The 27124-nt window shown below is 34.0% G+C and overlaps 1 protein-coding gene across 4 annotated transcripts in view; it reads left to right on the forward strand.

The window, feature by feature from the left end:
* ANGPT1 (angiopoietin 1) overlaps positions 1-27124 on the forward strand; it is a 289496-nt gene that overhangs the window by 218533 nt on the left and 43839 nt on the right. For all 4 annotated transcript variants that reach the window (XM_066265817.1, XM_066265818.1, XM_066265819.1 and 1 more), the window contains 2 exons: positions 9892-10013; positions 19003-19104. In XM_066265817.1, the coding sequence (XP_066121914.1) occupies positions 9892-10013; positions 19003-19104 (224 nt within the window). The remainder of the gene's footprint in view (positions 1-9891; positions 10014-19002; positions 19105-27124) is intronic.

Below are 27124 nucleotides of genomic sequence, written 5' to 3' on the forward strand. Positions count from 1 at the left end.
TACACTGTGTCAAATGACACCTATAATTACTTGGAGACAAAGTAAGAAAAAAAAACACAACCATTTTATTAACATCATTAAGTACATATGCATCATATCAACCAAGAGTGAATCCTTCAGGAAATTCCTTATGCTTTAGAAGGAAGAAAGAAGAAATAAAAGCTGAGAAATGTTGCATTTGCAACTGTATAGTTAGGCCAAAATACATATAAACAGGATATTGATATTTAACATAAGATTTTTCTGAAGTCAATTGCAAAAAACCTTTAAAACTACTGATTAAAAAACATTTTTAGCTTCTTATGTATGCTCATATTTATTTTCACCTGAAGATACCAGCATCATAGCTAATTGTAAGTACGCTGGAATCTCTTTTTGCTGCTGACTTGAGTGTACACATTCTAAGTGGAATCAACTTCAGTAACATTCCACAGTAATATGTGACCCACCAAGAAACATCTAGCTTCTCAATGAATTTATGATTAAGTTAAATTATTAAATATAATGCCAATTAAGTCAAATCATTTTAAATTTTATGGTGTCCTTTCATGTACTCATAATTACTTTTAGGTGTGAGCGATTTGTTTTCACAACCAACACGAGTTCCATTAGAACAGTGAATTTGAACCTTGGATTTAATTTTATTTTTTTATTTATTTTTTATTTTGAATACTATTTTTTTTTGTACTTTTCTGAAGCTGGAAATGGGGAGGCAATCAGACAGACACCCGGCATGCCCACCAGGGGGTGATGCTCTGCCCATTTGGGGCGTCGCTCTGCCGCAATTAGAGCCATTCTAGTGCCTGAGACAGAGGCCACAGAGCCATCCTCAGCGCCCGGGCCAACTTTGCTCCAGTGGAGCCTTGGCTGCCAGAGGGGAAGAGAGAGACAGAGAGGAAGGAGAGGGGGAGGGGTGGAGAAGCAGATGGGCGCTTCTCCTGTGTGCCCTGGCCGGGAATTGAACCCTGGACTTCCACACGCCAGGTCGATGCTCTACCACTGAGCCAACTGGCCAGGGCCAGGATTTAATTTTAAGTGTAGCTTCTGTTCTAACAGAAGGTTTTGCCAGTTGTTTTGGCTCATGCACATACTTACAAGTACACAAATAAATCAAATCTCAACCATAATTAATCCAGCCCAGGTCCCTAAAACTAGGACTAGTTTGAGATGGTCTCCCTTCCAGTGGCTAGGAGCAGCAATACTGAATGGCTTCTACGGGACAGGGCGTGATGGTCTAGAAGGAAAAGGAATCAATATGGCTGCATTCTAGTCCTAACATTGCTGCCAGGTCGCTTAACAAGAACGTGCCATACACCTTGGGAATTTGCCTCACGGCATAGACAAACTTACACATTTTATCACTTTTACCAACTAATCCATATCTTCTTTTGGTTTTGTACCTCTCATAGTGATGAGAAGCCTGAGTGCAGAGCAGACCCTCATGTGGAACCCCAGCTAGTAGTTAAGATCTGCTCAAGTATATTTCAGCACAAGAGTAGAAAACAAAGTTCATACCTATGGTGACAGTCAGCCTTTATTTACTTAAAACTTCAAAGTGAGGTTTTATGTGTGTGCGTCAGTTTTCAAAAGCATTTGGCAACTGCTTTCTGCATTTACATCATTGCCCAAGGACTCTCATTCCATTTTTAATGGATCTTACTAAAATCAGTTTGTCTCATAATAAGGCACAAAAGATGCCTTTTAAGCTTTCCCACATGTATAGAAAATCTTTTGTTCAAAATCAGTGTATTCCAGTCATGTTAAAAACATTATATGAGAAATTAGCACACATGAAACACCTGAAATATCTTTGTTAATGAAATTACATTCTGGACAAATTGCTAGGGTCATGTAGCACTCATAACTGCCCACTAGGGTGCCCGAAGGGAAAACACAGAAATGCTTTAAGAATAATACACATTAAATATATATTCAGTTATATATATATGCATCATTTCACATTAGAGGAGCATTAGAAAATTTATTTAAAAACACTAATCAAACTAAAGTAGAAATATATAGAATTACTTGATGTTTCATTATTCTACAATTTAAAAGAACTATCATCAAATTAGCAATCTACCTATATATGTCTTAGGGTGTGTTGGAAATATGATGTATATGTTTGCTCGCTTATAGTTTGTATTGGGGACTGGGCAACACCAGATATAGTGGTCTGTGAGGTTGCAGGTTGCCTTCCTGATTGGGAGGGGCCATTGTCTTGCTAATGTTTACTGAAAGAGAGATTCTGCCCCCACCACCGAGAGAGGTGCGGGAGGGTTTCTTTTTTTCTCTCCTCCCTGATCCCTTGCCCTTCATGAGAAAAGCAGGTTTTCTGCTTTTCCCTTGGCTTCTCTTGTGGCTTGCCTGTCTTGGTGAGACACCAATAAACAGAATGGCCCACCATCCTCTGACTCTGCCACTTCTTTACCGTCTGAATTCAATGAGAACTAGCATGCAAATGGCCACGATGGTGGCGGCGGCCCCTAGCCTTACAGGGTGCTTTGCATGTCTACATAGATTTAACATACATATCTTGATATTATTAAATATATATAATTATACATAATGAGTAATATATTGTCTAGATAATTACAATATATCTAAGTAGTAAAATTTAAAGAAATTTTAAAAATATTGTGATGGTAAATATTTTGAATTGTTTTTATCCTGTCCTCTCTTTTTCCTTGAAGAAGAAATTAAATAAAATTAAAGTCTTAATTAAAAAAAAAGTTATTACCATTAGCATACCTTAATATGTATTATAACACTATGATGCATTTGGAAAAGTATATAATTTGTCCCTTACTGCTCAAACCATTATCATTTCTTATTTTTGCTTACTTTAAAATTTTTACTTTTTCCTCACACACACACACAAAAGCTTTTAATATCAACTGTTTTTGTTTTTATGTCTGATTCTCTCAGATGAACACTCAAAGCATACTCACAAATGCACATTCCCATGCCTACTCTCACTTCCCCTCACCAGCACATCTTGTAAATTTGTACCTTCTAGCTAATAGTTCAGAGACTGGGAAATCAAATAATTTAGCCTTGTTTAAATAATATCTAAAAGTAATGGGGTAAATCCTGTTTAGCATAATTTAATTTATGGACATGATAAAGTTCAATGTGACTCTCAAGAACCTTTAACTTTCTAATCTTCTGTTAAATTTTGAAGTTCTACTTTACATTTCTGTTGAGAATTCCCTTCCCTCAGATTATTCTGCTACATGTGGTTCTCTTCTATCCTCATTTCAATATTTTTCTTCCTGTCATTTCTGCCTCCTGCACTCCTCCCATACTTCCTGCTTCCACGTCAAGGGCTTGTACCCATTTAGAATTGAGACCTGTCCCAATTTACCCAAGACCCTGGGTGTGATGTTGTCAACTGAGATTAAGTATTGCTGGGGACTCTGTGAAAGATGACTCAATGGACCACTCTTTGGGTTTGACTTTAGTCCAGAAGTGAGTAAGAAGTAGTTAAGAGTCTTGGCTTCATAATTAAAAGAGCTCCACCACTTAAGAGATTTAGTGAGGTTAGATAACATCTCTGAGCCTCAGTTTCCTTAGATATAAAACAATACATGGACAAACCCACTGTGTATTTGGGAAGATTAAATGACATGAAGCATATGAAACATATTGAGCATATGAAATCAAAGTTGAACACACATAGTGTTTAATTAATGCTAGTTGATTTTATTGTGTTCATGACTATTACAGTTCCACCAAGAAGATAATGGATAGTTAAGATTTTACAATTATCCACAAAAATAATAACATATAAAGAATTTAAATGAGGGTAAAGCAGTCTTGTTTTACAAAAAAGAATAGTTAAAATAGTACTGCAGCAAGTAAATGATGTTCAAGTGTTCCCTTATACCAAGGTTTGGGGAATTGTAGGGGAAAAGAATGATTGATATTTTACAAATGAAAGTTTTTAATAACTTAACCAAAGACTTAAGATTTAAAGTAGATAAATGTGGTATGTATATAGTATAATTATGTCTTTTTTATTTGTGACATAGCAATATATATGTAGGTATGTATATGATTTCACTCATATGTTGAATCTAATGAACAAAATAAAGTAACAAACAAAATAGAGGGGAGGGGAACTAGGTGGAAAAGGTGAAGGGATTAAAGAAAAATACCACCACCAACAAAAACAAACAAACACATAGACAAGAGTCTGGTGATTGCCAGAGAGAACTGGGGCGAGGGGAGGTAGAAGAGGGTCAAGGGAGGAATAAATGGAGATGGAAGGAGACTTGACTTGGGGTGATGAACATAGTACAGTTTACAGATGATGTTTTATAGAATTATACACCTGAAACCTGTATAATTTTATTAACCAATGTTACCCTTAATAAATTCAATTTAAGGAAAAGGAAAAAATATGTAGTAGATTAAACTATGTGCAATTGCCATTTCTGTGGGTTAAAAACAGTCATGCTGAGATATGAAACCATAGGTATTTACACTGCTCACAGAAATTAGGGGATCAGGGGAACATGCAGATACTCCAGTACTTTCAGCCTTTTGTATAGTGCATTTTCACCAATGAAATCAAATTGGTTTTGCATCTCATTCACATAATCAAACAACTTTCTTTGACTTGTTGTTTGCTTTTCTGATGTTCTTGTTTAATAAAAAAAATCAAATGCTTCTTTTTTTATCATTTCATATTCATTTTGAAATATCTCCTAATTTTTGTGAGCTACTGTATAGTATATGTGCATGTTTTATATGAGATAAAATATCAACTTTGAAATTTTAAATATAGAAAAATATTTTTGTATTTGCATAGCTATACATATGTGATATATGTTTATGAAATCATTGGTAAGTCTCTCTCATCCTCACACTTATTCACAAAATATTGAAATATTAACTATTGCCTTCAGACTTTCTTTTAGTCTTCCCATACCCTTGAAATGCATATTACTTTCTTCCACATCTAAATGTCCTTTGAAGGAAATTAGAATTTTAAAAAGTGTTATTAAATGGGCTTTCCATGAAATGCCCACATACGTCTCAAGTATACAGAATCTAATTAATCATTTGCTTGTTTTCACCTTGTCAGATATGCCGGCTTTTCTTTCCCTCATCCATATGTTCAGTTAACTTCAATGACCTGTTGTGCTGAAAATCACAGATTTAGGGGAAATTCCTAGTACTGTGATATCCTTGAGATGATGGCCTAAAAGCACAACAAGGATTATCCTTAAACCAATATCTTGATCCACATTCATTCTGATGTTTGCTAAATACTGGAGATATATGAACTATTAGCCACATCTAAGATTTAAAAAGGATGTTTGGAGAATTGAGTCCTTTATAACAGCTTATTAGGAAATGAGTAGGGTTCAAGGGCTGCGGCTTTTTGCTTAGTCTCTGATAGCAAGGCTAATTGCCATCTGTGTTTTCTACTAGGTCTGCTGAGACTCATAATTACCAATTCTGCATTCCAGGAAGTTTTCTCTTGAGGGTTCATCTGAATTGAAGTGACCCTCTGCCTCAACTTTCATGGTTCTTCCCTGAAGTCAGCCTGGTGGCAGATATGCCGTTGGGATTGAAACTGTTTGGGCAAAGAAAAGGAAGAGCCTGATAAAGTCAATAGCCGCTGGAGTCAGGGTCTCAGGTTGCTTATTGACTGAATGTTGGTCAGTGAAAGACAGACATGCACCTGCTTGTATCTCTAGTCTTTCCCTTTAGATCATGAATATTTTGTTGTGCAGATAAGACTGAATGAACGGAATGACTTTATTTGCTGATAATGATTTAGGTAAAGTCCTTATACTAGCATTTTACGCTCTTAAAATATAATTCAAATAATCTCTTTTACATTTTATTCATTCAGGTGTTAGCTGTTCTAAACTGTTCTGTTCTTTACTCCCCGGCTCTGAGATAAAAGTTAGGAAAAAAGAAAATGGAGGTTAGAAAGGTGCTGATAGTAAGGACAGGGATCTGGACTCTCACTTAGAAAACAAATTCATTGAAAATTGAAGAATGGGAGAGGAAAAGATAAGAGTATGTGATCAAAGAAGGAACTTTTAAATGCAAAGATCTATTTTTTAATTTATGCTTTTAAACCACTTTATTATTACAAAAAGTTGAAGCCACTTTGACAGATAGATAAGCACCTCTATCCAGTCTGCAGATCGCTCTCCCCACTTGTGTCCTGTTGAGGCTTCTTTTATCATCTTCCATCAGGTTTTGCATATCCATCTTTTGTCATTTACCACACCTTCCTCCAGACAGTATCTTTGTTAACCTGAAAATAAAAAGCAAAAGTGAGAAGCAACAAGCATTTATTTGAAATAAAAAAAAAGAACAACTACTTGGCATGCACTGATTCAGGCAGAAACCCAACAGTGTTCTCATTTGGAGACAAAGACAATAGATATTTATGAGAAAGGGAAAAGAAACAATTACATCAATAGAAGGAAGGCATTTCTATTGATGCAGATAAGCTAACATAGTGACTCTAATTCTAAACAATGTTTTTAATTTTCAGTCTGCTAGCCATCAATTCACTAGTCATAATATCTGATTTCTTGTTATCTTTACAAACAGTTGTTTGGAACACAGTGTTGCTTTGGGCCCGATCCAAAGGTTATTTTACCCATTCCAAAGGATTGAGAAGTAAGACGTGCAAGGCAGTTCCTTGGGGATGGCTCTGGCTCCATTTTAATTGTAGCTCCATTTGTGTTATTTGAATCTCAAGATCTCCTACAAAAATATATCCTTAGTTCTGACACTTGTAATATTCAGTGAACTCATCTTTGTATTTATCTTTCTAGGTCTTAAATTGTTTATTATGTGTCCAGTTTTACAATATTTAATTATAACATTGAATTTTAGAACTCTCTGATACTTAAGAAAGAAAATAATTAGTCTTGCAAATTTACGTTATGAGATTAAAACCTCTATAATCAACATATTGGTATATACATCACATATCATTTCATCTAAAATAATTCTTAAATCTTAACTATTCAGAGAAAGCTTACAATATATAGCAAGATTAGATTGCCATTTTTTCTTACCTAAACAATGATGGTATGACCTGATGTAGTCAGTAAATAAAAGAAGGCAATAAGCCAACTTTGACAAGGAGAGGCCAGTTCTAATTCTACATGTAACCAATTAATTGTAACTGCCCTGCATTTAGTCAGCTGCAATATTTGCATCTGAAGGCAGAAGACAATATCATCCACCGCTTCACTGACTAGACCAGCTGGCTTTCCATAGCTTGCTAATTCTTCCATAAGAGAAGATAATAATATAATGTTATCATTAGTAATATTATTATATTACCATAACAATAACAATAATAACTACCACATAATAGTAAGTAATAGTACTTACTATTATTCAGTCATTTGACTCTGTTACATACTGAACACACTTGCCTGAGTGATAGGTATAACGACCTCTCAGCCCTACTTTATAGATTAAAAAAAGAAAGAAAAACTCTGAAGGTCAATTTCCTTTATGGAAGGAGTTTTCTCAAATTACTGTGCACAATAGAAATATTAAAATTAAGGTATGAATAAAGCTTTTAAATTGATTTTAAACTCTTTAATGTTCTAAAATGAACCCTGGGTCAAATTTTCAAACAATATTTACTAATTAATAACTAATGAAATGCAAGATATCTAATTTTTCTTAGAAAGAAAGACTGTTTCTTCTGGGAAGAATGCAAGTGTTTTAATTTCTCAAAAATAGCAAACTACATTTCAAGAAAATGAAATATCTATATTAGATATTTCATGTTATTATGTTGCAGTAACAACAAAGCCATAGTGTAACCGTACTAGTTGTAGCTTTTATAGTAGAATTCTCAAAGCATTTTTCCAGTTATAAGACTTACATTCATGGATTGGGCATTATACAATTAGTTTTCAGGAAAACAAGATAATACCTATTTCTTTTCTTTTCTTTTCTGTTGTTTAAAATGTATGTGAAATAGCTTCCCTCTTCCCACACAACAGCCTCTTCCTGAAGAGGAAAAGAAAAGGGGAGAGAGATGGCAGAGAAGTGGGAAGGGAATGTATTCTCCTTACATAAGTAACTAAGGGAAGGCAGGAAGTGGTATATGCAAGGAGAAGCATTTTCTCTTTAGATAAATGACTTTTTCTTTCAACCCAAAAAGAAAAATGAATTTGCCATTGAATTTCTGTTGACCACATCTTCCTGTGTTGGTATCCTCTTAAGAGATCATAAATTTTAATTGTTATTTCTTTACAACCCTTTTGTATCTACTTTGACTATTTTCAACTTTTCAGCAGAAGATCAAGCATTTAAAACTTAAAACGTTGTCTTTTTTTAAAAAGAAAATAACACATTACCTTAAAATAAACAAGCAGAATTGAAGTACTTTGATGTTTTTGAAAATAATACCTTTATATAATTTTATTGACATGCCCAATGACATTTCAGATGGCTTTTGAGTAAGCATTCATCTATTTTTAAGTTGCTATTTGTAATACATTCTGTACAATACTCCTTCAGCTATCATATCCCCTGATTACTTGTATTGATACTGCAATTGTAATAGTGGTATTTAAATGTAATTATTAATGTAAGTAAAACTATTAGTGTAAATGTGAGTTATAAAGCATCTTAATATTATTAATATATTTCTATATTTTTGTTTTGGCAGCATATCTGATATGGATGTTTCATTTTGTAAACAATTATTTTTGAAAATTTGGTGTATTTATATGATATAATCCATCTTTCTACCAAGATTAAACTATTTATTTTAATTACCTAGAAATTAATTTTAATTTTAACCTATATATTAGTAACATCATGCATCTTAAGTTTAAATCAAGCTAGTATTTTAGATTGATAGAAAATTAAAATCAATTTAAAAGCATTGAGTCATAGTTTAGCGTTTATATTTTTATTATAAAATATCATTGTAACTCCAACTGGTTGAAAGCAGTTATTTATTATATATGAGACTTTAAGGGCAAGATAACAATATATTATTAATCTTCTAGAAAAAAATTAGTTAAAAAATTTACTAAAATATAAAAATTATTAAATGTGAATTATTTTTGTATTTTGATCTAATTATATATAAGAACTTAATAATGGATTAAGTTTAGTAAATAAAATAAAGTTCTTAGTAAAAACTATACCTGATTAAATTTATTTTCCACTTGCCTTTCAGCTTTTTCTGACCTCTTTCCCGTATAACTTCATTTCAAACCTTGTTTACTTTTGTATTTTTTATTTGTGTATCATCTACCTAATAGTTTAACTAAAGGGCATTAAATAAAAAGCAAAGTTCAGTTTCCTTGTCATTACAGATAGTTTAATTGGGTCAGAGATTCTTTTTTATTTCATAAATCTAATTATTTTGAAGGCTTTTTCTAATTAAAAAAATTTAGAACTTCTTAAAATCTAAAGCTACAAAAAATACTACCTAATTTAGTTTTAAATCTCCATACTGAATTTTTATGTTTGAATTTGTTATCTTCATCTCTTCCTCCTCCAGAAATGCTTCAGCATTTCTCATTTCTTATAAGATGTAGGTAAGAACTTTTTAGAAATTTTGCAGGAGTATTGACATAATTGTTACCACTTGGAGGTATTGCATAATGCTATCAATTGATGTTCTGGAAAACGTTTAGAGAAAAACAATATGAAAGTTGAGAATTGCTCCACAGATTCTTCTTACTCATTGTAATTTTGTGAGTCACCTCAATATCTAGTATTGTCCTCATGATAGATTTTTTAGTAAGTGCAATATTGACATTTGCTTGGAGGAAATGCAAATTTGCTTATCTATACTTGAAGTCCATTTGGATACTAATGGTACTGATATTTTTATTCACATATTGTAATCTTTTTTTTTTTTTGCAGTTTTACTAAAGGGAGGAAAAAAAGAGGAACCATTTAGAGACTGTGCAGATGTATATCAAGCTGGTTTTAATAAAAGTGGAATCTACACTATTTATATTAATAATATGCCAGAACCCAAAAAGGTAAAACCAGAAGTGTTTGTTTACGAGATGTAAAGCAGATCCTAGTTGAATTGCTGAACAATCAAATGATTTGTGAGCTTGTTAAACTAAAAATATATATGCCTGAGCTCTTTTCTCTGAAAATATACTGTGTCCCAGGTTCATAAAAGATGAAAACCTATTGTACAGACCTCCCCCAACTTGTGCACCTTCCATCCTTCTTTCACACGAAGTTTTGTATTTATTCTTTCTCATTCCTGGGATGTCCGTTGCTTATAAATGCTTGCCTTACTCATATTGCACATCAAAGTCACATGTGCTTCGAGTACATGGGGAGCAGTCCCAAGGGCTCCGATGGCACACAGCATCTACAGTCCAGATACTGTGGAGAGGGAGCTAGGCTCATACTGCCAGAATCACTGCTTCTTTTAGGGTGAGAGAAACATAATTTTTTAAAAAAAATTATTTTTGTTTATTTATTCATTTTAGAGAAGAGAGAGAGAGAGAGAAGGGGGGAGAAACAGGAAGCATCAACTCCCATATGTGCCTTGACCGGGCAAGCCCAGGGTTTTGAACCGTCGACCTCAGCATTCCAGGTCGACGCTTGATACACTGAACCACCACAGGTCAGGCCGAGAGAAACATATTCTATCTTAATTCATAATCTTGAAAGGATTTACTTTTTGTATTTACCTAAAAGAGTGGGTTGGAGGATAGGATTCTTCAGTATATTGAACAGGATCCAAAGTAAACTTCAAAGTAAGGAAACACCATCTTCCTGCTGTTACATTTCTTTTATATACTCTTTCTCCCTATTTATTCATTAAATCATCAGTCCATTCCTTCATTCAATACGTACTAAGTGCATGTTATTCATTTGTCAGTCACTGACGAGGGACATAATACAGAACAAACAGTTGCCAGTATGTGGTGAAGACAGACAGTTACACGGATGATTCTAGCATGCTGTAGAAGTGCAGTGATAAAGACTGTCTGTTTGATGCAACGTTTTTGGAGAGCCTTGAGGAGAGTTGCACTCTTCCACACAAAGTGTCAGCCCTTGAAATGCTTCGTCAAAGGATGGAACTCTCTCCTCTGTTTGTTCCCTGAACTACCAGCCGTGTCCCTCTTTCCTCTGGGTACTGTTCAAATGCTCCTGGAAGGCCTTCCCTGCTTCCCTCATACCAGAATTCTACACGCCCAAGAAATGTACCTTTTCTATCTTCTATTTTCCTTTTATAATTGAAGTAAAATTTATAAATGATATTATATTAGTTTCAGATATATAATGTAGTAATTTAATATTTTTATACGGTATGCAGTTATCACCACCTGTCTGCTTACCATCCATTACTGTACAGTTGGCAACTCCACCCATTTTGCCCATCTCGCAACCCCCTTCTGATAACCAATCTTTTTCTCTATCTGTGAGTTTTGTTTGTTCATTTGTTTCACTTTTTAGATTCCGCAAATAAGTGAAATCATAAGATATTTGTCTTTCTCTGTCTGACTTATTTCGATTAGCATAATGCCCTCAAGGTTCATCCACGTTCTTGAAAATGGCAAGATTTCCTTCTTCCCACAGCCAAGTAGTATTCCACAGTATGCATCTTTTTATCTTTGATTTCCTGAGACCCAGCATAGTGTCTGGCGCATCATAGATTCTAAATAAATATGTGCTAGAATTAACGAATGAATAAATGACCTGATGGTGATAATATTAACACTTCTATGTAGTAGTGCAGTATAAGCAAGCCTAACTTATTTAGTCTTCCTGCATGTTAGGCTCCTTTGATTGGTGAAGGAATTAAATTTTAGAGAACAGTTTGTCAGATGTCACAAAATGGACAAGAGTGAGAGTTTCTACCTGTGTCCTCTGTCTCCTGATTTCAGTAAGGATTGGTGGTTTACATTAGCTCACTGTTTTTTTTCCTTTGCTGGGACAAAATTTAACCTTAAAAAGAGGCCTTGCATGTAGTTCTATAACAAGGGGCAGGAGGGAACGCCCAAGGGGGAAGAGGTGGCAGGTAGAGGTCTGTGCACTGCTACCTGGGCCACCAACCAGAGAAGTTCGGTTTCACCTGTTTTTCACTGGGGCTTCAGTGATGATTTCACTGAATTAAGTGCTCCATGGCTTGATTAAAAAAAAAAAAAATCTGTGAAGTTACAATGGTGAGTTTAAAGTAAATAGAAAAGGGTGACTTATAAGAAGAACCTTTTAAATCCAGTGAAGTCTTTCTATTCTGCCTGCTGATATCTTAAAATCATACAATGCTTAAATTCAGTTCATCCACACACACAGGCATGTAAACCCTGCACACACTCCCACACCAGACACAGAGCAGGTGAAGGAGTCAGAGACTGTCCAGGCTAGAGCGGTGGAGCTTACAGAGGTGCTCCCTGTAATTTACCCACAGCATTGCCCAGAGCTGGAAGAACCCTTAAATTATTGTCACCTCCTCTATAACAGAACTTCAATTATAACAATAAAGATAATGAACAATATTAAGTAACCCTCCTTTTAGATTCCTAATAATTCTATGATATATATGAATATAAAAATAAAATAATTTTTAAAGTTTTTAGATTGACATTCACACTTTTAGAATTTATTTCACTCCATTTTCAGTACTACCATGTGGCCTTGGCACAGACATTACAAGTATAGTTTTGATCATTCCATGAACTTTATTTAATTCATATATAATCACAACTGTATTCTATGTAGTTCAAAATGTTTTGAAATGCAAATGATGCACGGGCTATTTACAGACCACGCTCCTTTTAGGGTGGAAGAAAAATGGTTGATCTTAACTCATTATCTTGAATGGTTCAAAAACTTGAATAAATGTGCTTTTCATATTTATATAAAGGAGGGGATTGGAGGATCGAATTCACTAGTTCAGTGGCTGATTCCTATATTGGTTTCACCAGGATAGCATGATGTAAACTTACACCTTTTAAAAGTGATGAATTTTGCATATTATAGAGCTTTAGGGTTCTTGAATAAACAAAATCTGAAATATTAAATATTAAAATTTAATTTAAATATTAAATATCAAATATATGCTGGATTAAACGTCTAAGATTTGGGCCTAGGAAAACATAGTAGCCTGAGCAGATTAGCAGTGGAATTAGTACAGGCCTGTAACAGGCACATTTCATCACTGTAGAAATGACCCCATGACCATTGACTCGTCATCTGGTCAAGACTGTTATTAGATTTAGTTTTATTGGAAACAATAGCAGCATATGGTGAGAGGGGGAGAGAACTGAGCAGGAGGGGGAAAGACTTTGGATTTCTTCTTGACTTAGATGTGCATTCCTTTGTTTTATTTGTTCTCCTTTATGATCATGAATCCTCTCACAAATCGTAATATTGCTCTCTTGTGGGGATGAATACTTTAGAGTGATTTATCTGCATTTTTTGTAGTAAGGAAATTGTTTTAAATTCATTCTTACATTCACATAGCTTGCCATTCATAAAAACAATATTATGTGAATTTCTCCAATATAATTAGGAGCTGATAAATACAACAGTTCAAATGTATTAATCATTTACCATTTGCCAGATCCTATTCTAAGTATTTTATTTATATATATATATCTTTATATATATGTATATATAATCACTTATTTACTCTTCAAAAACTCTATAATTAAGTGCTCCCATTATCTCTATTTAAAAAAAAATAACTTGCCCAAATCACATAGTTAGTAAATATTGAACACAGGCTTTGTAACAAAGGAATCAATTCCAGACTGTGGCATTCTAACACGGATGAAGTACAATAATTACTTACATAATGGAGTTTCACCATTCATAATTTTTTAACACGAACCTAAGTGAGTAACTTGGAAAGAGTTTATTATTAGAAAATTATGTAAAATTGATTTATGCTGGATTATAAGCCACCTCCCTCCTTTTCCCCCTGTAACCTATTTTATTCTTCTATTTTGATGAGTTATTGATATTCACTCAATCCTACAAAAAGTAATTAGAAAATTCTTCTTTAGGACCTTCACCATTCCAAGTAGAGTGTACTTTGTAGATATAAAGAGTAGTGATACTTTTAGATACATTTAGCAAAAGCTTTGCACATTTTAATGCTTGCAGAAGTTCTAGCAAGGTTAAGAAACTCAAGGCAAGCCTATATGAAAACAAAATAAAACAAAAAGTTCAAATAAATGTAATATAAGATATGGGCCAATGAATAAAATTAGCCAATTTAGGCAGTTGATGAAAACTATTAATAGGAGTTATTCATCCTTTAGGCAGAGTGAGCATTGCAATTGCACCGAATTCTTATGCAGTTGCTGTTTTGACTGCCAATATTCCCTGCCAAGAAAAAATGTCTGCAAAATTTAAAAAAGTGTTATCTTTTCAAATGTAATGTGGAAGCCAAAGGCCATTTTCTAGGACTAATTTTTCAAGTAGATGGAAAATGAGAATTAGATTATTTATATATTTCTTTTTTACTTTTATTTATAGCTTGTGGTTATTTTTCTCTCTGAATTCCCTTCAATGCATAGTAGTAGGAAATATTTCTTTTTCATTTCATAAATTTCTAAAACCAAAAGCCCTATAGCTAGCTTAGTTTTATAAAAAAAAATCTGACCAAGCAGTGGCGCAGTGGATAGTTTTATAAAAAGAAATCAATTAAATCATAACTCTGCTTATTGTATATATTATTAATTTGTTTCTGATTTCATAATTTTCCTAATTCTTAGAAAAGGACTATAACAAAAGTTTTGAGCATTTTTTTGTGTAAGGTTACGGGAAATTAATTAACATCCATAAGCCTAATCATTCCAACTTGTATGGAGCATAAAAACATAAGAACTATGTGAATCAAATTTCCCCTTTTTGTTTGGGTTTAAATCTCCGTATTATGTTAAAAGCTATTTAATGCTTGAAAGCTTTGACCTTGCCTGGGATAGGAGCCAGTTCAATCTTTCCTTGGATAGAGTTAAGCCCAAGTCATATGATCAATAAATGCAACCCGCATTGTAAATGTAGCGCAGCCCTTGTCTACGGAAAGATAGCATAGACCACACACTATTGGCAAATGAACTTTTCTAGTCTTTTCATGTCTCAAATCTTTTGAAACCAACCACCTTTTTTCTTGAACTTCCTTCATCTGTTAAGCATAGTCTTTTTATTTTTGTTCTGACTAGAAAAAAGTCTTTTTTCTAGAGTGAACTTTTAAAATATATATATAATAACAAAAAGGAACATCTGCAAAGATTAGTAATGCCAGTATTATTAACAAGAGCTGGGAATCATAATTATAAGGATGTTTTATTGAATGTAAACATATTTTGACGTTGCACATTCCATAATATTTATAACGTTAGAAATTATATGCAAGTATATATTATAATAGACTATACTATATGATATATGCATAACATAAATACATATTATATATTTGTATGTATACAAATATATACATATTATCTCATATATGTTACATACATCTAAGAGATAGGAGTAGTGACAAAGACTAATATGTGCCAAACACTATTCTAGAAACCCTATATGCAATGACTCATTTATCCCTTGCAAAAGATCTAAGAGATAGAGAAGAAGGCAGAGGTGAGATTTGAACACAGGTGATATAGCATCCAGGTCGATACCCCTAACCAGTTTCCCTATGCCAAGTCTATGTCCCTAACCATTTAGTTCTATTATGCCAATATTCCACAATAGCAGCTATTATTTCTGTTATTATTGAGCCTTAATTATTGTGGAGTATATGTTCAACCTGTTAATTTCACTGTACCTCAGCTTCCAACACAGTAATATTTCTAGGTAATTTCTATCTACTTTGTAGCTCTTTCTCTGGCTTTTTATCTGAGAAGGGCTCTCAAAACATCTTAACATTTTTTCCTGACCAGGCAATGGCACAATTGATAGAGCAGTGGACTGGGAAGCAGAGGACCCAGGTTCGAAACCCCGAGATCGCCAGCTTGAGCACAGACTCATCTGGTTTGAGCAAGGCTCACCAGCTTGAGCCCAAGGTTGCTGGCTTGAGCAAGGGGTCAGTTGCTCTGCTGTAGCCCCCTGGTCAAGGCACATATGAGAAAGCAATTAATGAACAACTAAAGTGCCTCAACAAAGAGTTGATGCTTCTCATCTCTCTCCCTTTGTGTCTGTCTGTCTCTATCTGTCCCTCTCTCTGTCTATCTCTTTTTCTGTCACACACACAAAAAAAATCTTAATATTTTCAGGTCACTGGATACCTTTATTCAAAAGGAAAATTTTTCTAAACTTTGTGAGTGATTTTAAAACTTTGCACAGAAGTTTAATAGCATAGATAATAGTAACAAAAACTGTAAGGAATAGTTTTCTCTATATACTCTATATTTATAAAGGCAGTTATTTCTTTCCTCGAGTATGTCAGTGGATTTTATAGGTTTGCAAACACAGTTTGGAAAAATTTTAGGCAATCAATGTCCATTTGAATATAAAAACCTGGGGAAAAAAATCTGGATTAACCAGTCAATGTAGGGTAAGATTTAATTAAAATATGGGTGACATCAGTTTCTCCAAGCAAAATGTTTTCTTAAGATTTTCACTTACTCTAAAATCTCACCAGTGAAGTTTCACCTTGGCCTCTTGTCTTGAATCACCACTTGTGTCCTCTTTAAACTGTGTCATCTGGATTTTTTTTTTTCACAGAAATCCTTTACTCTCTCATCAAGGTCACTAATGGCTACTTCATTTTAAGTTGAATGTGTGTTTTCTTAATCTTTATTTGTCTCGACTTCTCTAAAATATTTGATTAAGTGAATCACCTCCCCAACTCAAAATTCATCTTTATATTATGTTATATTAATCCAGATTTTCTTTTTTTAACTTTACTTCTTACTTCTCTATTTATTCAGGAAATATTCATTTAGTGCCTAGTACTAAATATAGGCTAGGTATTGCTCTAGGCACTGGGAACATTAACAAATAAAACAAAGTCCCTGCCCTCTTAAAAGTTATTGATGTATTTTATCTCCATCAGTTGCTTTACAAAGCTCATTCTTGTATCCTCCTCCCTTCCCTGCACACACTTTCTCTTCCCACTTTTTTCTCTTTAGGTAAGCCATCTTTAAACTATCAAATACTACTTTCAAGCATATTATTCCCAATGCCATTTTGAATTAGGTAGACCTGGGATTCAAATCTTGGATCAAGTACTTGTTATTTATTATAACCATTGATAAGTTATTGAAGTCCTCTAAGCCTCAGTTTTTTTCTTCTGTAAATGGGGATAATAATCATATCTTAGGATTGTTGTGGGATGAATTAGAAAATACAAGTGAAGAATTTAAATTACCTGGCACTTAACAAGCAAGCACGCCATTGTTAATGGCCATTCCTTTTCTTATTCCCTTATCCACATCTATCCATGGTCTGCCTTTAGGAGATCATCTCTAACTGATCAATAAACTCTCCCTTTTGGTTGACTATGCTACTTCGTACTCTACATGTCCCAAACCATGATCATTTTCTTTTCTCAAATGCTAGTTCTCTTCTTTCAATTTCTCATTTAGATCACTGTCTTCATCATTCTTCAGGTTACAGGAGTTGAAAATTGTGGACCCCTGCATCTTTTTAATCACAGGAGTTGTCACTTGAAACTTTTAGGCATTTTTCAGAACATGATCCATATTTTATTTATCATTAATATCTCCAGTTGTAACACAGAATCGATGCCAAAAATGCTTGTGGAGTGAAAAATAATTGAGTGAATTAGTTAAAATTAAGGAGAACAAAAGACTAGCTAGGGGTTATGTTGAGGACAATGAGCAGGTACAGAAAGGTTAAGGGATTAGTTGATGGGGAGGCAGGGAGGGAAACTTCATATTTATATACAATTTTGGAGGTGAGTCAGTTCCTAGGGAGTATGAAGACATACGGATGAGTGGTTGTTGTCAAATTAGAGAGGCAGCCAGCCCTCAAGAGAACAGTTTACTTATTTATATGCTCACAAATAGGCATAGCTTTTAGTTCTCTTTACTCTGAGGAAGTACATGGATAACTTGTCCTTTGAATTACAGTTCTTTTCATCGTTTTTCTACTCTTTACGTATTTGGGCCCCAAATTTAATGCCTTTGGGAGAACACTTCAAGTTTTTTCATTTAATCAGAATTTAGCTCTGAGCCCACACAGCCTGCATACTGCTATTACATCACACCTACACCTTTAGCCAGCCTTCAAATGCTTTAGTACTCAATTGCCAGGGCAATGGAGTTCCCCATAGCTGGGCCCTTGATAAAAAATAGCACGTTCATGCTACACAAATTACAATGATTGTTTCCAAAGATAATCCCATTACAGATATGTTTCTTTCCTTGGGTGGACTCTGAGGGAAATGAGTCAATTTCTCAATAAATACTAAAGTATATAGAATAATTGAAATAAGCATAAGTCTTTCAAGATTTGGATAACTTGTCCACATGGGAAAGAAATGCTTGTTGCAGTCAGAAGAAATACAGGATGTCATGTTCTCCTCTAATTGTTCATGACAAAAATCATGCAAATAAAGTTTTTCCAAATGCCAAGGACAAAATTTTGCCTCTAATGTAATACTGAACTATCAAGAATAATTAGTGTAGCAGGTAAGTGTATAGAAGTTAATATGCAATGAAATATTAATAGCTAAATGATTTTTTAGATTGTTTTTCTAAAACTTTAATTATTATATTTCCATTTCAATTACCTAAAGTTTAAAAATCAATGATCTTTACTTTGGAAACTTTAGTAGCATTTTTAAAAATTGAACATACACAAATATCTATTACCATTTAAAACAAAGATTTTTTTAAAAAAATTTAATCAGAAATAACTCAAATATAAGAAGAATAACCAATAATATGTCTAAACATTTTTCAACATAGCAATTTTTATTCTTTTTATCTATAGACCTATTTCTATTTTAAAACATATCTGATACAACTTTCTTTAAAACAAACATAGTTTTTTACTTGACTTTATTTTTCCCTTTTCTGTCAGGTATTTTGCAATATGGATCTTAATGGGGGAGGTTGGACTGTAATACAACATCGTGAAGATGGAAGTGTGGATTTCCAAAGAGGTTGGAAGGAATATAAAATGGTAAGATGGAAGAATTTAGTCATTTTTGATGTTTTATCATAAGTTTATCTTCAACACACTATGTGATAAACTCTTGTATTTTTAGTGGTTTTAATTATTTTAAAAATAAAATGATAAATTAGTGACATTATTTTCATTAAATACAAGACATTCATAAATCATTTTCAGTAAGTTATTTCCATGTGCTCATTAGAAAGAAAAATGTGTTACTGAAATTCTTGGGTGAACTGTTATGTATTGCCTGGACTTTTTTTCTGGTTGAATGGGGGCGGGGGAAGCTAGAACTCAGAGCCAGGACAAGGGACAGGACATGGGACAGGACAAGGGAGTTGTGCAGGGCTATGTGTTGTAGAGCAGGACAACTACTACCCATGGCCTTGCCCACATGGCTCACAAGTTGTTGGCTATTGAGTAAGAGCTCCTCCATGTGGCTGGGCTGGACTTCTCTCCAAATATGGTGGTTCAGGGTCATCAGATGTCCTATTTGGCAGTTGACATTCCTTCAAGCCCAAAAATAGAAACTTCTGGGTCTTTCTAAAGTTTATTAGATGCATAAATAGCTTTTGTTTGTTTTGTTCAGGTTGATGACAGGGTTAGTCCAGATTCAAGGTGACAGGAGTATACAAAGGTGTGAACTGTGAGGCATCATTCATTGGGGTCTCCAAAAAACAGCAGACATCATCACTATGTTCATAGCTAACCTTTTCGATGCTTAACATGTGCCAGTGCTATGCATAAATGCTTATCTAATTTTTTATATCAAACTTATAGCTAATTGTAGCTACTACTCTCTCCATTTTCAGAAGGAAATTAACAAGTTTGGAGGTGAACTTTTTAAAGAAAATATAGTAAATTGTTGAAATAATTCATAATCCCATAATCACATACCCAGTGCCTATAATATTAAGTATTAAAATCTGTTGACAGAATGTCAAGGCACAATACTGGAAGAGGATTTTCATTTATGGACTAATTCTCATATTTTTTACATCTATGACCTTTTTTTTTTTTTTTACAAATTCGTCTCTCAGAAAGAAGATGAAGAGAAGTGCTCTACCAGCCTAAGTTCTGTCTTATAAACAATATGTAAAAATTATGTTTGGTTGACATCACAGTTCATTCATCAGTAGGTTCATAGTTGGCTGAATGACAATAAAAAAAGGTTTTTAATAAAGTGAAGTCTCAAGTGGTGTCTGTGTGTCTACAACATTTTTATCATATTCTCACTGAACACTCTGAATGTAGGTTAATAAAATTTGTAATTATAAAAAGTTGGAATCTTGAAGTCTTCAATAAGCAATAAACTCAAGATAGAAAGGTTACTAGCTTAGATATTAGTATCTAGTATACTACTTAAGATGCAAAGACTAGCTTAACCTAATTTGTGAATGATGGAGAGACTTATGTGGCGATAAGCTCATTTTATGTTGTTGGCTACTAAAAAATAAAGATCTGTATACATTCTACATTTATAATAATTTTTAGTTGCAAATGCAAAACTTATCGCTGTGTGCCACAGTCTGGTTACATCAAGAATATGCTTTCAGTTCTGAGGTTTTCCTTAGAACTGGAGGATTCTAAGGAAACTTAGCCTGGAGGGTACAAGCAGGATGGACAGAATCTTGAAACCATATTTACAGCATGGGAATAGCTGAGTATCTAACCTGGAGAGAAAAGAATTAGGTATAAATCTTTCTGAGAGTTGTTTTAATTGATTGAATAGGGGTGTGTGAAACTGGAGTCTACTACTCAAACTCTGGTTGGGGATTTAGCAGCACTAGCCTTGTCTGGAAGTTATTAGAAATGCAGAATCTGAAGTTCCACCCCAGACATCCTGAATTAGAATCTTCAATTTAACGCTGTTCTAAAGAAAGAATCTCCATGCAAATAGAAGAACATTACAGAGAGGCAAAATCTGACTAAGTATGAACAAAACTCTCTAATGGTTCTTTCCAATATGAATGGACTGCCTAGTACGTGGTGAGACCCCTCCTCAGTGGAAACACCCCAGTGGAGGTAAATCACCATGCTTTAGGATTGTCATGGAGAATTGGAATGTTGATTTGATTCTAAAGTCTTTTTCTGCCCATGTGAGTCTAAGAACTTATACTGGGCAGGGTGGGTGAGGAGGAACCTAAATTCTGAAAGAGGACCTTCCTTTATTAAGAGTTCTAGTCTTCTCTCTGTCATTTACAAATGAAGTGATTTCTGGCAAATCATTTACCTAACGTTCTCACTGTCAGAGGGGAAGAGGGTTGGAAGATTAGTGAAAAAGATGAAGGGATTAAACAAAGAAAAAACCTCATAGACACAGACAACAGTGTGGGGATTACAAGAGGGAAAGGGGGTGGGGTGGTAGAAGAGGAGCTAAATGGTAATGAAAGGAGAGTTGGGATGGTGAGCACATAAAGCAGTATACAGACGATGCATTACAGAAATGTATTCTTGAAACCTATATAATTTTATTAACCAGTGTTACCCCAATAAATTTAATTTAAAAAAATTTTTTGAAAAGGACAGTAATGATAATACCTCACCTGCCTTGCAGGGATGTTGTAAAAATTAGATATAAGTAAAGCACTTGGCATACTGAATGTTCAATTAACAGTAGTTATTATTATTAACCAAAGACTACAAAATTTTTGCTTAACTCTGCCAAAAATATTATTTTGTGAACCACTTGAACTCATGATTAGTTTTACAACTAAAATGAGATGTGAAGAAGTTATCTGAGAATCAGAATATAGATTTAGATTTAGGGAAATCTAAAATAAATTATAATAAATATTAATGGTAATAGAAAAATGAATATAAAGTTGCCATCATAGTGTATTTCTAAAATAGTGAATTATTAGCTGTAGGCATCTGCTGCTTTGACAAACTAGTCACATTAACTAAGAGAGACTGACATATGAACTGAGCTACTGATTTATGTCTTATTAAGTATTTAACTATATATGACATTGTATATTATGTAGCTTATCATTATTGGAATGAGAATGAAATTATTTTTCAATCATAGCTTTTATGAAGTTTCCCTTCTCCCTTTTTAAAATAGAAAGACTGTTGTTTTATTCAAACTAGAACGGTTTATCAGCTGAGTGTCAATTCTGCCTGATCAGAAAATGAGATAAGCTCCAAAATGCTGAAAAACTTGGCAAAAATGAATCTAACAACTTTTTTGGATTTTTCAAAAATCTCCATTGATAGGGGGGCAGAAAGAGAGAGTTAGAGAGAAGCATCAACTCATTCTATTTAGTTGTACACTCCATCGATTGCTTTTCCTACCTGCATGGACCAGGGATTAGACATGCAACTTTGACGTGCCAGGACAACACTTTATCCACTGAGCCACTTGGCCAGGGCCTTTATGTTTTAATTAAAAGAATTCATCATATGTTACAACTTGGTTAACTTTCACCAAAACACATGGCAGAAAGTGTCTCAGTTGTCTCCTCCAGAGCTTTTCTTTCACCTAAAGACAAAAAATAACAGGACTCCACAAAGAATGGATGTAGACTCCTGTGCTAACTCTGATCAGTCACACCACCTCTGCTTCCTGCACCAGAAGCACTGGCTGCCGGGGTGTGTGTATCCTGAAAGAAAACAAGAACTTCTTGGCATGCACCACTTCCTCCACAGTCTTCACTAATCTACTATCATATAACCTAAAACTCTTCCCTTCTTTCTCCAGCACCGGGTATAGGAATAGTTTCATCTCTCTTTTTATGCCTCTCCTCTCTCCTTCACTTCATACTGGCTGATACCTAAGGGCTGCCTCTTGCCTCATAAGGTTTGCAGGAAAAAATATGTTAAAGTTATCAACACATAATTACAGATATATATTGTATATTATGATTATTATTTTTAAACCTCTCAACATTTGCTACTGAGTCTTAACATTGGCTTTAAGCCTACAAAAGTCTTCTACCTGAGCTTTGTTTTAACTTAAACTTCCTTATGAGGAGATTCTGCAAAATCTGGTTTATGGATTTGTAAAGATGTTTGCTGAGAGGGAAGTCTGGAGTAGGCCCTTTTAATGAGGCACTTAGGGAACTATATTAACTCCTTTGAGCCATGAGGATACTATTTAGTGGCCTCCATAACACTTATCAGCAGTACTTTTGCACATAAAGCCCAACCAACCTAGGAGTTCCAAATAGTACCCTAGTGGCCTAACTTTATGGAAGGTAGTGACTAATGCCCTGGAGACAACCTGGCTTTGTATTGAAAACAATTACCCCCATAAACTGAGCTTCTTATTAACACAAATATTTCAGTCTGAGCACCATACTTTTCGGGAGTTGTTTCTGGAAAAAAGTTAGGAGCACATTTTCAACTGCATTTTAACATCTTTCCATTAAAAAGAGCAAAATTTATAAAAAATTTAAAATGTGGTAAAAAAATCATTCTTTTGCTCTTTCTTGGGCTGTCTCAGCAGTTAGTGGAGATCCACAATCAAATTGTGAATTAAAGCACCTTTGGAAACCACAGGTCAGTCACCTTGACCCCTTATCTGTTTTCTTTAATTATTTCTATGAAAAGAGATGAAACCCATAGGATACATGGGCTGTGTCTGGTTTCAATTGTGTTCAGCTATAAAAAGTCAACACGTCCTATGAGCATTATGAGACAAAACAAAGTATCTAAGACAATTATTTTACTAACTTGGAAAAATACAAACCACAACTGAACATTTCTGCAAATTTTGGCAAAAACTAATGAACATTGTTGGTCTTTTCTCTATGTGCAGTTTTTAAGCAAAATGTGATTTGTTTGTTTGTTTTTTAACTTCTGATTTTTTTATTTTTAATTTTTTTAATTTTTTTATTATTCTTACTAATTTTAATGGGGTGACATTGATAAATCAGGGTACATATGTTCAGAGAAAACATCTCCAATGTTTTAAAGACAATTTTAAGTCAGCATGAGTTTAGGTTAAATTCCAGTGTCTTTTTTGCCTTTTATTAAAGAGCTAAAGGAGAAATAGAATTAACAACCAATCTGAATTGTGGCATGAAAATCTTTCATGTGATTGTGATTGGTGTAACTAAACATAGTAGTTTTCATGAAAGACTATAGTATAACGTTCTTAGATTTCCTTTATGGAAAAGAAGAAATTCTATTTTTTATTATTGTCTATTAATTCTCTAAGGACTTGCTGTTTTTTCAGTATCAGCACTGAATTTTGTTTAAGCTTTTATTTTTATTTTTATGGGTGTTACAAGCTTTTTGGAGTAAAATATAGACCTATGGTAAACTGTTATGTATCCAGTACTGTGCAAACCTATTTTAATGTCCTTCAGCAGTCTCTGTATTCCAGGCATGAATATAATTTTTTCCAAGGACAGTACATAATTCATAATCAAGACATGCCTAATATGGACTCGAATATAAAGATGAGGTTTTTACACCTGTCTCTTCCTTGTTTATTACTCAGACGATTTGATGTGGTTAATATAGACTTTCCAATTTGCCTTTGGAATAGCTGTTTCATACCATGATTGTATGATTCTTCACCTTTGGTGTACAGCAGATTCAACATTGAAACTTTTAAGTGTGCAGATTTCTAAACCCGCCACCAGACATACTGAGTCAGAACCAGTATTTGGGGAAACCAAGTTATCTATAGTAAAAAAAAAAAAAAAAAAGAAGAAGAAGAAGAAGAAAAAGAAAATGCTACACAGCTGTTTTTGATATGCACTTCTGGTTGAGAGCAACTGTCAGAACTATCAATTTATTGCTATGTTTAAGCTCTCAAAAATTACCTCTTTTGTAGATGCTAAAACTTCTGAGACATAAAGAGAAAGGGATTAAAATAATAGGAACAGAGGGAAGTTGAAGGAGATGCTTCTCTTTAGCATTAGGAAGCAGAAGTAGGAAAAAGTAGTCTACATATCTACACTTGCTTTATGTCATAGATTAGCCCCAACTGCAATCTGTTGGCTTTAAGAATAAGAAATTCAATAATCGACTTTTGTATAAGCCAACACTCAACTTGTCATGAGAATACATTAGTTCCTAGCATATGGAAGCCTTTTAAATTGCTGTTTCAGTATCCCCTTAATTAATTTTTAGGCTAAAACAAGACTGGATTATTTTGTTTTGTTTGTCATAGAAAGAAACCTGTTCAGTCTCATGGGAGAGAAACAAGTAAACAGAAAATTAATATGTATTGTGATATATCCTTTAACTACAACCACAACAAATAGAATTTTGTTAAGTTCTCCTGTATCAACACTAAGATTAATGCTTTAGTTATATTATTTCATTTCTTTCTTCACAACACTCTGTATGGAAACATTTTTATCCATGTTTTGCATAAGGAAACAGAGGCTCAGAAATAATGTTGGACAGTGCACAGCAAATATGTGGCAGAAAGGCTTCAAATTAGAACAGAGACAGGGAGTAGAAGTTATTTAATCAGAGCCAAGCCTTTGTTGCTAAGCATCAGATTCATGGTCTGCCTGATAAATTATTCAATAGACAGTTTACTAATGTGGGAACCCATTTTCCCTTCTTTCATTTATTTTTCATCTTTTTGATGAAACAGTTGTTTCTGCATCACTGCACTTTTAGCTAGTAGAAGGTTTCCTCCCTACACTATCTCTCTAATAGGCGCTTTTGATTCCCTGTAGCCCAACATTTCGCTCCCACGTTATAGCACATAGGTATAGTTTTTCAGGAAGGTGCATGAAATAGAATTTTGGCTTCTTAAAACAATTTTTGTTGCTTACATTTGATTTGCTTCTTGCTCTATTTTCAATGGGAAAAAAACTAAACTATTTAGGAAGGGATGTTAATCTCACTTAGAGGGAGGTACAAGCCTGCATGCCAAGATGGGACGGAGGCTTGTAGGAATGACATTAATGTTCATCTATTTCTTAGGCTCGCTGGCGATCTCTGCACATTTTCCTGGGGAAGCTGGAGAGTTTTATCCATGCAACACTTTCAACAGCATGGAAATATGTGACCTAAAACTTAACACTCTATCATTCCCAGCCTCCTTTTTCACATTTAGTATAATTGCCGAATCCCTTCTGATTACGCAGAAGAGGGAATTGTCAAGTGGCTACAGGGAGAGTTTTGACATGTCTGAGCTGAGAAGAAATGCAAGAAAAATCCCAGCAGCCTTCTTTTCCTTCCCAGTGGCTCCTGCAACTGAGAATGTGCTAATTCTTTGACTTCAGTCCTCTGTAACTTTCTGTTTTGCTTATTCATAGGAGAAGGTACAGCTTCACTCTTCTCCTTGGTATGTGGTACCAACTGCCACAAGAATGTGTCGAGTTTCTGGCTCATCTTAAATTGCCTTGATAGTTCCTGCGACTGTAAAATTTTTGCAAAGTGTGACTTGTGCATCTTAGGAACAGAAAATAAATGAGCCCCTGGCATACTGACTTTAAGGGGTCCAGTGTCTTTACTCTGAACTACAGAGAGCTGGTCTTCAGGGGAGAATATAGCCAGTGCAGTTTGGAAAAAGCATGTTTAGTTCACCAAAAACTAAGTTAAATTAGAGAATAATTTTAAAAGTGTGCCTACACATAATACTACATTTTATTTTAACTTTAAATAGAAAAATATGGATTCATTTATTCATTTTTTTAAATGTAGGGCCAAAACCTGGAATTCTGGATAAGTGGCTCTTTCATAAACTTTTCCATAATGAAATGCATCAAATTTCTAGCTTTCATTTTTTTTTAAACTAGAGTAAGTAAGATACATTCAAAGTAATTAAGAAATCTTCAAATGTTTTATTTTTCCTAGTCTTTTATTATTGTAACAACATGATTCAAAAACAAATTTTAGTGATTTGCTTTTATTAGGCAAACTTAAATACTTAAAATAAACAAAAAATCTACTTTACCCACTAATATTTAATTTATTTACATAATATTATAAATCTTATCATTACAATAACAGATCTGGCACAACAAATTTGAGACCAAACACAACTGACTTTGGTACGTAATTCAACAGGCAAAGACAGCGGTGCACAAATACATTTAAAATACTCAATATA

Source organism: Saccopteryx bilineata, chromosome 3 (assembly GCF_036850765.1).
Source record: "Saccopteryx bilineata isolate mSacBil1 chromosome 3, mSacBil1_pri_phased_curated, whole genome shotgun sequence".
In the NCBI taxonomy this organism is placed as follows: Eukaryota; Metazoa; Chordata; class Mammalia; order Chiroptera; family Emballonuridae; genus Saccopteryx; species Saccopteryx bilineata.